Source organism: Netta rufina, assembly GCF_964035555.1.
Source record: "Netta rufina genome assembly, chromosome: 2".
NCBI classification, from domain to species: Eukaryota; Metazoa; Chordata; class Aves; order Anseriformes; family Anatidae; genus Netta; species Netta rufina.
Window position 1 is genome coordinate 56,948,022 of NC_140124.1, and position 13,479 is coordinate 56,961,500.

Genomic DNA, 13,479 nt, shown 5'->3' on the forward strand with positions numbered 1-13,479 from the left:
TAGGAACAAAAGATAAATACAAAAAACAAATACACTCTGTGCTATTTTCACTGTTCAGGCTTTGTGCAGGGAGAAGAGGGCGAAGCTAGTACCTGAAACAACAGCAATAAAGCCATATTATTATTATTGTAGCCAGTCTGCAAGCCTCCAAAGCGATGCTCTCCTGGATTCCTGATGCAGAAGCCGGCTGGCAGCAGCATATGGGTTGCACACACAATGCTGAGCTCTTGCTGCAGCTGAGGTTCAGAGCTGCAATTTTATTTTATTTTTTATTTTTTTTCCAGTTTCCACGGTTTACTCTACCGGGCTGAAACGTATTAAGGACTGTTCTTTTGACTGAACTATTCATTACGGGATCTGAAACCAGAACACTTTTAGCAGCGACTGCAAATGTTTTCTTTCAAATGACGGCGCCAATCACTCTCTGCCCTGTGCAACCCCTCTCTGTACTAGATAAAGCTTAATAAAAAGGAAGTCTCTGCGGCTGCATTTACAAAAAAAAAAAAAAAAAAAAAAGGGAGGGAGGGGGGGGCAAAAAGCCCCACGCCGCACAGCCCCTCATGTCGGGGCTGCTCTTTCTCTCTCCAGGAGGCGGTCAGGACGGGGTTTTTCAGCTGCTGGAAGCGTCTCGGGGGGCAGCAAGGGAGCCTCGCAGAGCAACCCCCGTCTGCCCACAGACCCCGCAAACCCCACAGACCCCACAGCACCCAGAGGCCCCAATGGCGGCCGCTGCCCGCCCCTCCCCGCCTTCCCGGCGCCGAACCAACCGCCGGGCGGCAGATGGCGGCTGAGGGCCTCCCCGCCCCGGCCGTGTCCGCGGGGGAAGCTGCTCCCCGAGCCTCGGAGGGGGGCCATGGAGCGTGTGTTCACGCCGCTGGACTGCCTCCTGCCCGCCGGTACGGTACCGATACCGAGCCCAGCCGGCACCACACCGCCGGAGCGGGGCGCCGAGCCCGCCCCCGCCATGCCGCCGCCTCCCGCCCCATGGCCGCGGCGCCGCTGCCTCCCCCCGTCGGCCCGAGCTGGGCTCAAAGCAAATTTGTCGCTCTGCGAGCTCAGCGGGGCTGCTTTTGCTACCCAGTCACACCCTTGTAATCAGGGTATCTGCATTGGTGCCGTGCTATGAGGTGATTTTAAAGCTGCTGAAGGGTATTGCTGCACAGCAGCTGGGTTCTGAGCTGATCGTGCTCTCTGCTCTGTGCTGGTGTAGCGACTGAAGCTGCCATGCGGGGGTACGGGTTATGTGCTACTAAGCTCTGAAGGAAAGGAAGGCTTTAACAGAATGTATGCTTTCGGTCATTCAGTGCGTTTTTACAGCCAGTAGCTTAGCAGAGTGCATGTTGAAACACTTTCCATCTTTTTAATTGTGCTTTGCTCTAATGTTTAAAGGCTTCTTCAAGGGCACGTTAAAGTTAGGAGCAGGTGAATTAGTAACAGGTAAAGCTGTACTCAGAACATTCCTGCTGGAAACATGGATTTAACTCACCGTGCCTGCATGTTTTTGAGATGCGTGATTGCTTGGGGGTAGAAAGGGAACAGGCATGGAGCAGAGATTTCAGTGGGTTACCTTTGATTCAGTGTAGTGTGATGTCACCTTGTGTGAAATAAGGATTAACTACTTAATAAAAACAGATAGTAAGGTTGAAACAACAACAACAACAAAAATACCTTAAGAATTTATCCCTGTGGATAAAGAACAAGCATTTATTTATATTCCAAGATTCTTGCTTTTGTTAGGTGTTTGTATGATGTTAGGGCTAGTGCACATCCCCAGTTTCCTGGAGGTTTTTTTTTGTTTGTTTGTTTATTATTATTATTTTTTTTTTTTAATTCTCTCCTACCTTTTCTTTTTTATGTGTGGTTGGAGCTGAAGACTTGGGATGTTCACTGTTTTCAGATGACCTGCAGCCTTGCCAGAGCATAGCCTTCAGCTGGGCTGCAAGAAGCATGCTGCCTCTGAAGAAATGGCTGCTGCAAGCATGCAGATCTACTCAGTTACACAGGGTAGTGTGCCTGTGAAATCCACAGTATCTGGAGCCTCATCATCATTACAAGCATGTATTGCTAGGGTTTCAGATTGGTTTAGCCTGCTCAAAGTATGTGAGGCTGAGCAGACTTATTTGGCAATTCAACAGGTATAAAATACTTGCATCTCACTTAGGGAGCTCAGAAATAAAGTTTTCAGAACTGGATAGGTAAAATGGGGCTCCATAAGCCTTCTTGAAAAGGTACTGGCAGTTCCATCTCCTTGCCTCAGTGGGATATGTATTTAGGTGTCCAAATAATAGAAAGCTAATCTGTGTAGAGTGTGACACTTCTTAGGGACTAGCTGTGAGGGAATAGAACTCTTGCAAGGACATTCAAGTACTAGGACCTTGTCCTGTTGTCTTCAATAACGTAAAAGTATAGCAATGTATGTGATGTTTCTGGTCACTTTCTAAAACCCTGTCCAAATACAGTGGCATACTATGGTGGGGAGAGTGTGAAATATTTGCATTCAGTGTTTGGAGGATCTCAGTTATATTACCTATGTTTTTGAGGGTGTCCAGAAATGACAATGCTCATAATTATACCAGAATAAAACACAGGTTAGGAATGTAATATTAGGATTGATAATTTGAATTAGAACTTGAATTTCAGGGCCATGTGGTATTTAGTAACTTTAACCAGTGTAGCTCGTATTTAGATGTTAGGCAGTATGTTGCAGTATGTTGTGCTATATGGTACCTGGCTGAGGTCTAAGCAGTAGAAATTTGGAATTGCCGTGGTAAACTAATATGCTCAGAGACTTTGAACATTATTCAGTCAAACAGCTGGAGCACGGTTGAAAATCCCTGTGCTACAGCCAGAAAGCTGCTCTGTGCACTTCAGAACTGTGTTGATTTGCTTTACATAGTTTAGAATGGATAACAAGGTGTAATTTAAAAGTGGGATTGAGCTCTGAATTTGAGTATTGTATGCTGAAACAAATATGCATTTCTTTCTTCATGAAAGAAGATTGTGAAGAGGCTCAAAGAAGTCCACTCCGAAGTTCTGTGCCCTGTTGTGAAAGGGTCAGATGGAAGCCATGTAGGGTGAAGCTGTGATGAAGCTGTTCTAGAAAATTCATGAGAGATGATGTCATGCTACAGCCTGTGAATCCTTGCAAGAGTAGCTTTGTTTCTTTTGTAGCATCCTTTGAAAGACGGTTTCCTCCTGCTGTTGATGTGCTTGTCTTGCATGGTTACTCCCTGCTGCTTGTCCCAGGCTATGCTACAGGCACCTCTGCAGGGAGACAAGTATTTCTTCTTTTGATACCATGAACTTTAGGAGCTGAGTATACTATGCTCGTGACTGCTTAACAGTAGAAGTGCCACAGCATCCTCTAAGAATCACAGAATCACCTAGGTTGGAAGAGACCTCCAAGATGACCTAGTCAAACTTCTGACCTAACACTAACACGTCCTCCAGTAAACCGTATCACTAAGCTCTACAAGAAGGCTGCCTGTGAATACAACTTGAAATTTTTCAGGAGTGCACAAAGCCAGATTTCTAAGCTAGGTTTTCTCACAGGGAGTGCTTTATATTACATACTAAGGTGTGACCTGGTTTCTCACTCATTTCTGGATGTGATTTATCATTTTGTTAGCCTTGCACAGACTTGAAAATGTAGCTCACTGTTGGTTTTATTAAGTGGAGTGGTGCAGAAAGGTACCTTTCTCCGGTTATAATCCAACAGCTCCCAACAATAGGGTCTTTTGTTGAGAAGGAGGAACTGCCAAGAAGATGTGCATCTGGTCCTTCTGGTCCATCTGGTGTTTTGTGCATTGCAGAGGGCTCACTGGAGCACATGCTTGCTGGACTGACAGGGAGCATGTGCTAAGGGGGATGGCTGGTTCCCTCCCCATTCGTCCCTGCCCCAAGTCCTGTGACCAAATGAGCTATACTGCATCAAGAGCTAGTGGTTAAGATTTGGTCTGAAATCTGAAATAGATAGTACACCTCTAACAAGGGGCATTTCCTCACCTTTCTCAAGCTTTAGGAGGCTTTATGATTTCTTCAAGACAGCTTCTTACATACATGTGGACTGATCAGAAAGCTTGCATTTAACCTTGAAATTTGTTCTTTTGGTCCTCGTTTCAAGGACCAGTGAGATATACATGTAACTGCATGGGATATGGTGGTTTTGGGGGATCACTCAGAATATTAAATGGCTAGAAAGCAGGGCTTACCAGAATACCAGGAGGAGGTATGCATGAATGCATCAATGGAGGTAGATGAAGAGAGAAATACTTAGAGAAAAACCTTGATGGAGGTGGTAGGAATGCAAAGTATGTATCTATGCTGCTGCAATTTCTGCCTGGGAGGCCCACTGATGATTAGTATTGAGTGATTATGTGCTCAGCTACACAGTATTGCAATAACAGCACAGCTCCTAAAGAGAGGTGGAGAAGGCAACTTCTGACACGCTGGTCCTGAGAGAAGGTGTGAGGTCAGCTGCAGACTGTAAATGCCACATGGTAGTCAGCAGTGAAAATGTCTTTTGCCTTTTTCTTCTGCCTGTGGCTATGGAAATGTGATTTTTGTACATCCTTTCCCAAAGTACAGGAATGCATCAAGAAATTGAGTGTTGTAGGTTTCTTCTCATGGATTGAATGTTCTGGTTAGCTATTACCTGAAACTGAATTGTTTGTCGGTGTGCCAGTGCCATCTGTAATCAAATCCAGTTGTGCTGCTCTAGGCTTGCTCCTGATTTTCAGAGAGAATCACTGGGTGATCTGCCTGTATTCAACTTTATTTTGTAACTGGGTTGTCCTCGCTTTTCTCCTCCTAATGTTCTCAAACTGTAGCTACCTCTCACTGAAGCAAGGTCATCTACGTGTCGTGAGAGACAGAGCCACAGCCAGTAGGACAAAGGCTGTTTCAGAATTATGTGGAAATAGATAGTTGTCTCTTTGTGCAAAGGGACTATAAAATTCTTCATTGAATTTAACAGAAGGAGAACAAGAGGAAGCAACAATACACTCCGAATGCTCTTCCATCATTCCTCAAGCTTAATTGTGTTTTGCTTTACTATATGTCTTCTTTTGGAAGTGTTTCTGACTGTAGGCAAGTTACCTCTGAAAAGGATTATAACACTGTATTCCTTTCTAAATGCCTGGGGTTTGAACTCCTCCTTTGAAGTTCCCTTTCCTTTCACACTGAGGGCTGAAAGTTTTCTGTAAAGCAGGGATGTATTTGCCATGCACTGAATGACCTCCAGCCCAGTATAAGCATTGGTAACCATCAAAATGCTCCTTCACTGAAGTTGTGCCTGGCCTCTATAATGTGCTGTCTTGCAGTTTAATATACAAAATTCTGTGGAAGGAGATCAAGACAGGTATGGGGCTAGGAAGTCAGCTTCTTTTTTTGGCTATTGAACATGAAAGGTATATTGAACGTGATGGAACCCCAGGTTAGTGTCTTAATTCTGTGGGTTTTGTGCTGCTGCCGTTGGGTCAGACCAGTGAAGTTTTTAGGTGAATCAGATCATCCAAAAGCTGTGTCCGAGTCCACAAAAGTTGGAGTATGTTATCAGGGTTGTTAGTCCTTTAAGTCTATTTCAGGAATTCCTCAAATTAGCGAGCACTTCCAGATGGCTATTGCATCGTTCTAGCTTTTTAGTCGAAGCGATTTTAAGACTCTTTGTTAAATGTGCGTGGTGCTAACCCGCTCCTGTTCCTCACTGCCTGTGAGGATTAACACCCTGCATTTAGGAGAGTTAGTGGGGATGCCTCAGCTTGTTCTTGAGGCAGCTCTAAGCACTTAGCCTCAGCCCCTGCTGTTTCTTAATCCGCTGTGCTGGATCAGCAGTTGTTCTGTAGGCTAATTATGGTATAGATTATTGACAGGTGCACTTAAAAGTGGAGTGGTGCAGAAGCCACTTAGCAGACAACATCGCTGTTAGCCTCACCACTTTCTATTGGATGGTTGCTTTCACCTAGTGCTTGATTTTGGAGGAGTTCTTTACCTTTTTAGTTATGGTTTTGTGTTTTTTTGTTTGTTTGTTTTTTAGTGCTTTGTATGAAGATGGTTTGTTGCCCTATTCCAAAAAAAACATCTTTAACCATTTGAGCTAGGAGGAAGATGAATGTACATTTACTCACTTTAGTATACACGTGTGTGTGCCTGCACACAGCTCTTTTGAAATAATTTGGCATCCAAGCCAGTTGCAGTTTGTGGCAGAATTCTTATCCTGTGTGGTATAAGTGCACCAATAGTTCCATATCTTGCAGTCACTAACAGAGAGCAGCTGACTTTCTGTTGGATGGGAATGTAATGATGGAGGGGATGAAGTAATGTTTTTTTTTTTTTTTTTTAAAAAAAAAAGTGTAAGAGCAGTAATGATGCCACTGGAGCTTCCTAAACAAAAACTCATGCTCATTACAGCTCGTTCAGGTAGTAAAGCACCTAGGACCTTCCAAAAGTAATTTATTTGGTATTTTCTGTCAGCTGAGGACTTCAAAATCAGCTTATATTGAGTTCTGTGAGGAGTTGCACGGGTATAGCAGATTGAGGCTTAAAGGTAAGAAATAGGCTAGCTGACATTTTATCATACCCTGTAGTATATATTTCTTTTATTATTTTTTTCCCTGTGATTTAACAAATCGAGTAAGGAGGTGGGAAATATTCTAGACTTCAAAGATCTTCATGTTGTTTGTATCCAATTAAACATGTACAGGACTGCTGGAAACCATGTAAAGATGTTCAAAGAGCAAAATATTAAGAAGAGATCAGAAGAGGAAGGAAACAGGACTCAATTTTTGTTTTATTCTTCACTGAATTTTACTTGCATGTCTCTTTTCAGCTCTTAAGATACTTTATCATTTTCACAGCGGTGTTAGTATTGCATTACATCTCAAAACTGTATATGTGTATTTAAGTTAGTTTTACTTTATGGAAGTGGAGACAGGAGGCTTTTTCTTTTTTTTTTTTTTTTTTTTTTCTGTTTGCAGAGCTCATCCAAGTCTGATTTATAGAGAAGCTGAATATGAAGCAAGTAAATGAGGAAGTTTATTTACACAGGAGAAAACATAATACATGTAGGTTTCAGATGTTTCAAGATCCAAAATAAAAAAATTCCAGACGTACTTGTGGATCTGCTTTAGATCTGAATATCTGAAGGCATTAATCAAATCTATGTGGAAAACAGCTGCAGCTAGAAGAAAACCTAAAATCAATGTCTTAAAAAAACAAGCAAACAAACCACCTGAAAAACAGTAAATGGCTAGCAGCTTTTTTGCATAAGCTGGTTTTCAGCAGCTTTAACGTCTAGTGATTTTTAGATTTGGATTTAATGTTAGGCCCCTTAAGAACAGTGCTGTTAACTAGTGTCTTAGTTCTGGAAAATGACTAGCTAGAAATCCAACAATTTTTTTTCTTGTATAACATGAGAAAAACCACTTATGCTGAGCTCAGAGTGCTGTAGATGAATAGCATGGATAAAAGCAGAGGAGAGGAAAAAAAACACAAGTGGTGTATCTTATCTAGAACAAAATATTGTAAATCAACAAGAGAGACCTCTCATGGACACACTTGCATGTTGGCACGTTGTGCAATATTCCCCACCTCTGATATCTACAAAGAGAGGTGATTTTGTACTGTGTCTAGGACATTAACCAATCTGATCTGTTGCCAAATAATTTGAAGATTGAAAAGAACTGTCCATCAGCTGTCCTTCCTCCAGAGTGACTACGCTTGATCACACCTAAGGATAAACAGGTCTTAAGACTCGGGTTTAAAGTGTTCTGTAAATTATAGTGGTGCTGGACTGCATGTAAGTAATTTATGGAAACAGGATTCTCTTGCTGCCCAACTCTGTCTTTAAACATGCTTGTGCAGGGCTGCCTTTGCATCATTAAAAAGAGAATTAAAAATTTGAAGTTGCTACAGGAGGAACAATGATTTTGTTAAATCTTACACGGAGTGCACATAGTAGCTTTTGGATTGTTTTTAAGTTACAGCTTTTATTCTACATCAATTGCCATTGAAACCACAAGAAGGATCCTCCTGTCATTTCCGAGGTTTGAATCATATTTTGAATGGCAGCCGAATTTTCTCAGCAGTAGTCCTGATTCTTTGTAGCTTGTGTTGATGGATTGTCTGCCAGCCCTCCTCTCTGGCAGGATAGAAGCTAGAGGGATGCGTGCGTTTATCAGGCCAATTGAAATAAATGGGAAGCTAGCCAGTGAATTTAGTAGGAGCAGAACCTGTCCTTTCACGATTAATTTATTTTGTAGTTGGTGACTGCTGATGTGGGTCCTTTTTTATCTTTCTTTTTTCTCTTTAACTGTAGCCCCTTCTTTTTCCTTGTATTCTTCCCCCCAAAATTATCTGATCAATGTTTCCCTGAGCAATAGCACCAATAAGAGTAATTCAGAAATATTTATAAAGTACAGTTTTTGACAGAAATGCTCAGTGGCTTTGGTGGCAAAAGCTCTCTATGATGAGGAAATTAATTGTGCTGTAAAAGGAGAATACATGGGTGCAGCAAAGTATTAATGCTTCAAGAGTTTATCTCACCTAGAGAAGCTTTGACCTTCGTGACAGAGCCAAGAAGTGTGCCCGTGCAGCTGCTTGGTGGAGGCACAGCAAAAGCTGTCAGGAGGCAGCCTGTCTTTTCTTCCCACAAACATAACTCCCAGTTATGTATGTTATATAAGCATATGTAAAAAGAATAAAATAATATTTCTCTGCTTCTGGAGCAGACAGGCAATGCTTTGTCAAAGAAATCTCGTGAGGGGGGATTTATTTGCTATTACGCTTGCAGCTGCTTTAGCTGTGGTAAGCAAAGCATTGAAGTACAGGATGGATCTAAGCATAGGCTGAAGCTCCAGTTGTTCAGGAGGAGTTAAAAGGATGCTGGGTTGAAACCACACATAGGCAGTTGTTCAGCAGATGGTGTAACTTAAATCACTTGAAACTTTCTGGAGGTTGATTTGTGTCGCGGAGCAGCTGTGTGAATGAAGTCAATCTCCGGGTACTCCATTTTGAGACCTCATGCTCTTGATGAGAGCATTACGTATGGGGGAAGTCCTGATGGCTGGGCCAAGGTCTGCACAGCAGAGTTTGACCCGTGTATCAGTAATTTCTACAGGTATCAAGATCTATTTCTGCTTTAGCCATGTAACTGAAAGCCTTTAATGCAGACCCTTTTAACACAGGTGATACTTCCACTTTTGAAATGAGTACCCTGTGAGCTGTTCAGGGTAATGCACAGCCTTTCAGGTATGGTCTGTGTCCCCATATAGAATGCTTTACCTGAAAATATACCATTATACTTAGTAACCATCTAAGCAGTGCTTTGCCATACTGTGAAATCAGAAAAGAACAGATGTTAAGGATGGCAGCCTGAGAGTCAAGTACCTCAAGATTTGCTGCTTGGGCACTTGGACCACAAGAGGATGTGGCATTGTGGCTTAGCTGCTGTGGAAGAAACTAGAAGAGCTCTAGGGCAGCTTATGGCTGCCTCGTTTCATAATGACTTGATCTAGGTACCCTGGAAATAATTAAACTATGTTATGAAAGTGCCTATTGCCATTTGTACAAGGAAGTGGTGATAAGGAGAATTTACCTTTCAAGTTCTCTAAAGGAGAGCTTGGTTTTTCTTTTTTTTTTTTTTTTTTTTATTAACTGTTTTACTTTTTACATCTTTTATTTTTAAAATATATACTAAGGGTGATATTGAGGAAACTTTTGTTAAGGGCAGCTTAGTGTTTGTCTTTCCAAGACTTTTGACAGCAGTGGTCTTAGGTCACTACCACAGGAGTTTGCTTCAGACTGATGTAATGACGTGCACTGGGCTCAAAATAGAATGAGGGGCTTTATCTGCATTACTGTCTTTTTAGGGTGCTGGCGTATTCCTGCTGTTTTTGAGAGTGCCTTTCTATTAGCTCTTCATTCTTTGCCCGGAATCCGCTCTGGGCATGGTGTTTAGCACGGTATTCACAGGCTTTGAGCCATTGGTTTGGGCTTCATCCTGATGTAAATGAGTTTCTCTAATGGCTTCAGTAACTGTGAACAGAGAATTTAAATGGTCATTTTGTACCTTTGTGGGAAATAAAATCAGAGATACCAGATGTTCTTCCTTGAACTGACTTGTCTGTAGGGTTTTCCCTTGGAAACTCAACTTCCTAGCTCCCTGCGTCTCCGTTACATAAGAACGTTAATGCTGCTTTTATGTACTGATGGGTATTACTCCTGCTACTGTATTCATGTGATTCATAGTAGGCAGTCTTGGTACTTGAGCCTGAGGAAGAATTTTTCGTCCTAGTTTGCCACTTTGCTGTAAGGTCACAAATGAAATTTTTGTACCAACAAAGCACTTCAAGTCAGTAGGAGAGTAGATCTGCTAGTTATTGTTTTGCTTTGTGACTGTGACTAGTTTTTGGTGATTTTGTTGTTTTTAATCTCATACCCCCAGGTACCACAGTTGTGTTGACAAAGCCCCAGTTGTGCCGGGTGCACGTGAGTTGGCAGTCTGGAGGAGAAACAGCAATGCCAGAGGAAACTTTTAGGGTATGGTTCACCTCTGCTAGGAGAGTTTGCTGGCATGGACATGGGTGGTGTGTGTCGTAACATGGACAAACCCTGCATGCCTCCTTTCTCTTGCAGAGGGCTGTTTTTCCTGCTGATGGAGTGTGAAGTTTGTGCGAAATTATCGCTCGATGCCCGGCTTCCCCAGAGAAGACAGAAAGTGCTGAGAGCTGGGTCACGGCCTTGCCGTACCAGTCGGTGGAGATGACCATATGGTGCGGGAGAGAGGGCACTACGAGGGGTGCCTCAGCAGATGTTTGATAGCACACTTGTTGCCAAAAGCTTGAAGTGTCAGCCAGCTCCAGTAAGGTAGCGTTAGAGCTGTCCCAGGGGTGCAGTTAGGGAGGAATGCAGCTCAGGTAACATGTATTGTAATTTAGTATTTGCATTCGTACTGAAGTAGCCGTGTTTTGTCAGGCAGACAAATGCATAACAAGACCCAGAGGCTGGACATCAGAGCCAAACAAATTCATACTTGTATTAGGGACAGATTTTTAACATGGAGGAGAATAACCAACCATTTTGTCACTGAAGAATCCACCTTTCTTGAGCTACATTGATGTAAAGGAAGCTCTGTCACAGTTTTAAAACATTAAAAAAAAAAAAGAATGAATTTCAGGCTGTGTTTTATACAATAGCCAAACTAGATTGTCACAGCAATCTTTCCTGGCCTCTGAACCTATGAATCTGAAACACTTAGGCCACCAAAGGAGAGGCTTCTTTTCTTTACTGTTTAAGTAGACAGGACAGACAAATGGGAGAAGAAGGGAATTGGTATACCCTGGGGTAGTGCAGCAGGGAGCATCAAGTGACTAGTCTCACCTCCCAGAGCAGGTCTCTGAGAACTGGGGGCAGATTCAGAGCTCTTGTGATGAAAGTCAGAAATTCAGAGGACTATACTTTTCTCTGTATCTGAATATTTTAAATATTAATAAGATGATTTTTTTAAAAAAGAACTGTAGTACTTGATTGTGGTTCCTAGGCAGCAAGAAGAACTTATTGCAATAAAACTATAGTACGCAGTGTATTGAATTTACTGCTGGTTACTGTGAGCTATCAAAAACCTTAAAATTATTTCTGTAGATTCTATCCTTATTTATCTATAAATATGATAATTGTGAATTCCACAAGGAAGAAGAAGAGGCTTGAATTTAGACAGCAGAGGAAATAGCTATGCTGAACTTATACAACATTATGCCCAGCTATTCTGTTTCTTGCGTCGATTTACATTTACTGAATACATTTACAAAAATAAATAGCGATTTTCCTTTGAGAACAAATCTGGAACTGAGTAAATGTAAGACTTCAGAGTGCTAACAAAAGGACTGAACTTTAAAATGCAGTTGTGCAGCCCGAATAATGTAAATTAGAACAGCAGAGAGAATTGTAAATTCAGGAATCCAAAGGAAGAGCTGGTAATGTTTTTGTGTGAAATTATAAACTAGGTTTTGTAGTCTGATCTGAAACTGTTTAATTTTCCTTTTTTTTTTTTTTTCCTCCTAATGGCAAATGCATATGGAATTATTATTATTGTTTGTAATTATAACAGAAGCTAGAAGGAGCTCCAAGTTTTTGTTTCTTTTCTGAAGTGGAAGAATCTATTGAAAGAGGAAAACTTGGCAAAGAGAACGTGCTGTTTTATACTGTGACACACTGTCAGCTGCAAAAGTTATCTGTGCGGAATTGTCCTATCCACAGTTCCTACGACAGCATAAGTAACAGACCGTGGAAATACACAGTGGCTATGTTACAGACGCACAGGAAATGAATTTCAATTTTAGGAAAATGTCAAGTCAGATAAAGGAAAAAGTATAAGCAGCAGGGGGAAGCGCTGGAATACGTTGCTTGGTTAGATGATGTGTCATTGGGAGCCTTCCTTTTTTAGGTGTAGATGAGAAGCAGTTATCTGGAGAGCTGATTCTGCTTTGAGGCAGAGGAATGGACTAGATGATCTGAAGATTTAGCTGTACAAAAGTGTAGCAGATTACACGTATGATTCTTAAATGTATCTCAGAGTCAGAGAGAGTTTTCTGTATATGTGCATTGGGCACCAAAGGACCTCCTGTTTCTGTAGACCTTTTCACTCAGTTAATCACATTAGTTTCAGCTGGGCTAGTCGAACAAGGAGGAGTTCTTCTTTGGTTTTGAAGGTTTCTGTCTGTAAATTACTAATGCTTTCTTCTGCATTGTGGTAATGATATTTATCCAAAAGTGATTTTTAGCAAAATCACAGATGACACTGAAAGCATACAAATGTATAAAATGTAATATGAGGAGTCAAGCTCCATAAACTGAAACAAGGACTGAAAACTGTGTGTAGGAACTATGGAGGATTTGCCAGACAGTGAAATATGTCTCTGTGAATTCATTTAATCATTTTCCATACTGTTGCTAATTGGCATTTGAGTTTTTACAGATTTCAGAGAGATTACCTTGAAAAAAAACTGTAAGTCTATGAATTCTCTTATTCTGTTAGTTTTTACAGTTTATCTTTGGTATTGAAAAGAAATAGAAGTATCCTATAGAGATAGCAACAGGAGTCTTCCAGTAATCTTTCTCTTGGTGCCCAAAAGGGACTTCAGTTTATCAAAAAGAAAGCTTCCTTCAGAAAATGGCTGCTATTTTTTTCTCCCACAAACTTAGAGAAATGGGTTTCTGAGGGTAAAAATACACAGCAGAAAGCATCTACAAAAAGTTCATAGTTTAACTCTTATACTGTATACTGACAGAATTAGTTTATTCAGTTTTCATCATGTCACCATAGAGACTAACGCAGTTGTCAGTGCAGTTTATACAGTTGTTATTATCTCCAATACATGCCTCAAATTACAGGATTCCCAGTGGTGTGAGGTACAACTGTTACGTACGCTCCGTGAAACATATTCATACGCTACATTGACAGATGGCTGAGGTGTGGGCATCCAG

General features: G+C 41.5%; 1 protein-coding gene across 1 annotated transcript in view; it reads left to right on the forward strand.

Moving 5' to 3' along the window:
* Positions 1-833: 833 nt before the first annotated feature.
* Positions 834-13,479, forward strand: part of TPK1 (thiamin pyrophosphokinase 1) — a 316,605-nt gene continuing 303,959 nt past the window's right edge. The window contains exon 1 of the mRNA XM_084306926.1: positions 834-896. Within this exon, the coding sequence (XP_084163052.1) occupies positions 854-896 (43 nt within the window). The 5' untranslated portion in view covers positions 834-853. The remainder of the gene's footprint in view (positions 897-13,479) is intronic.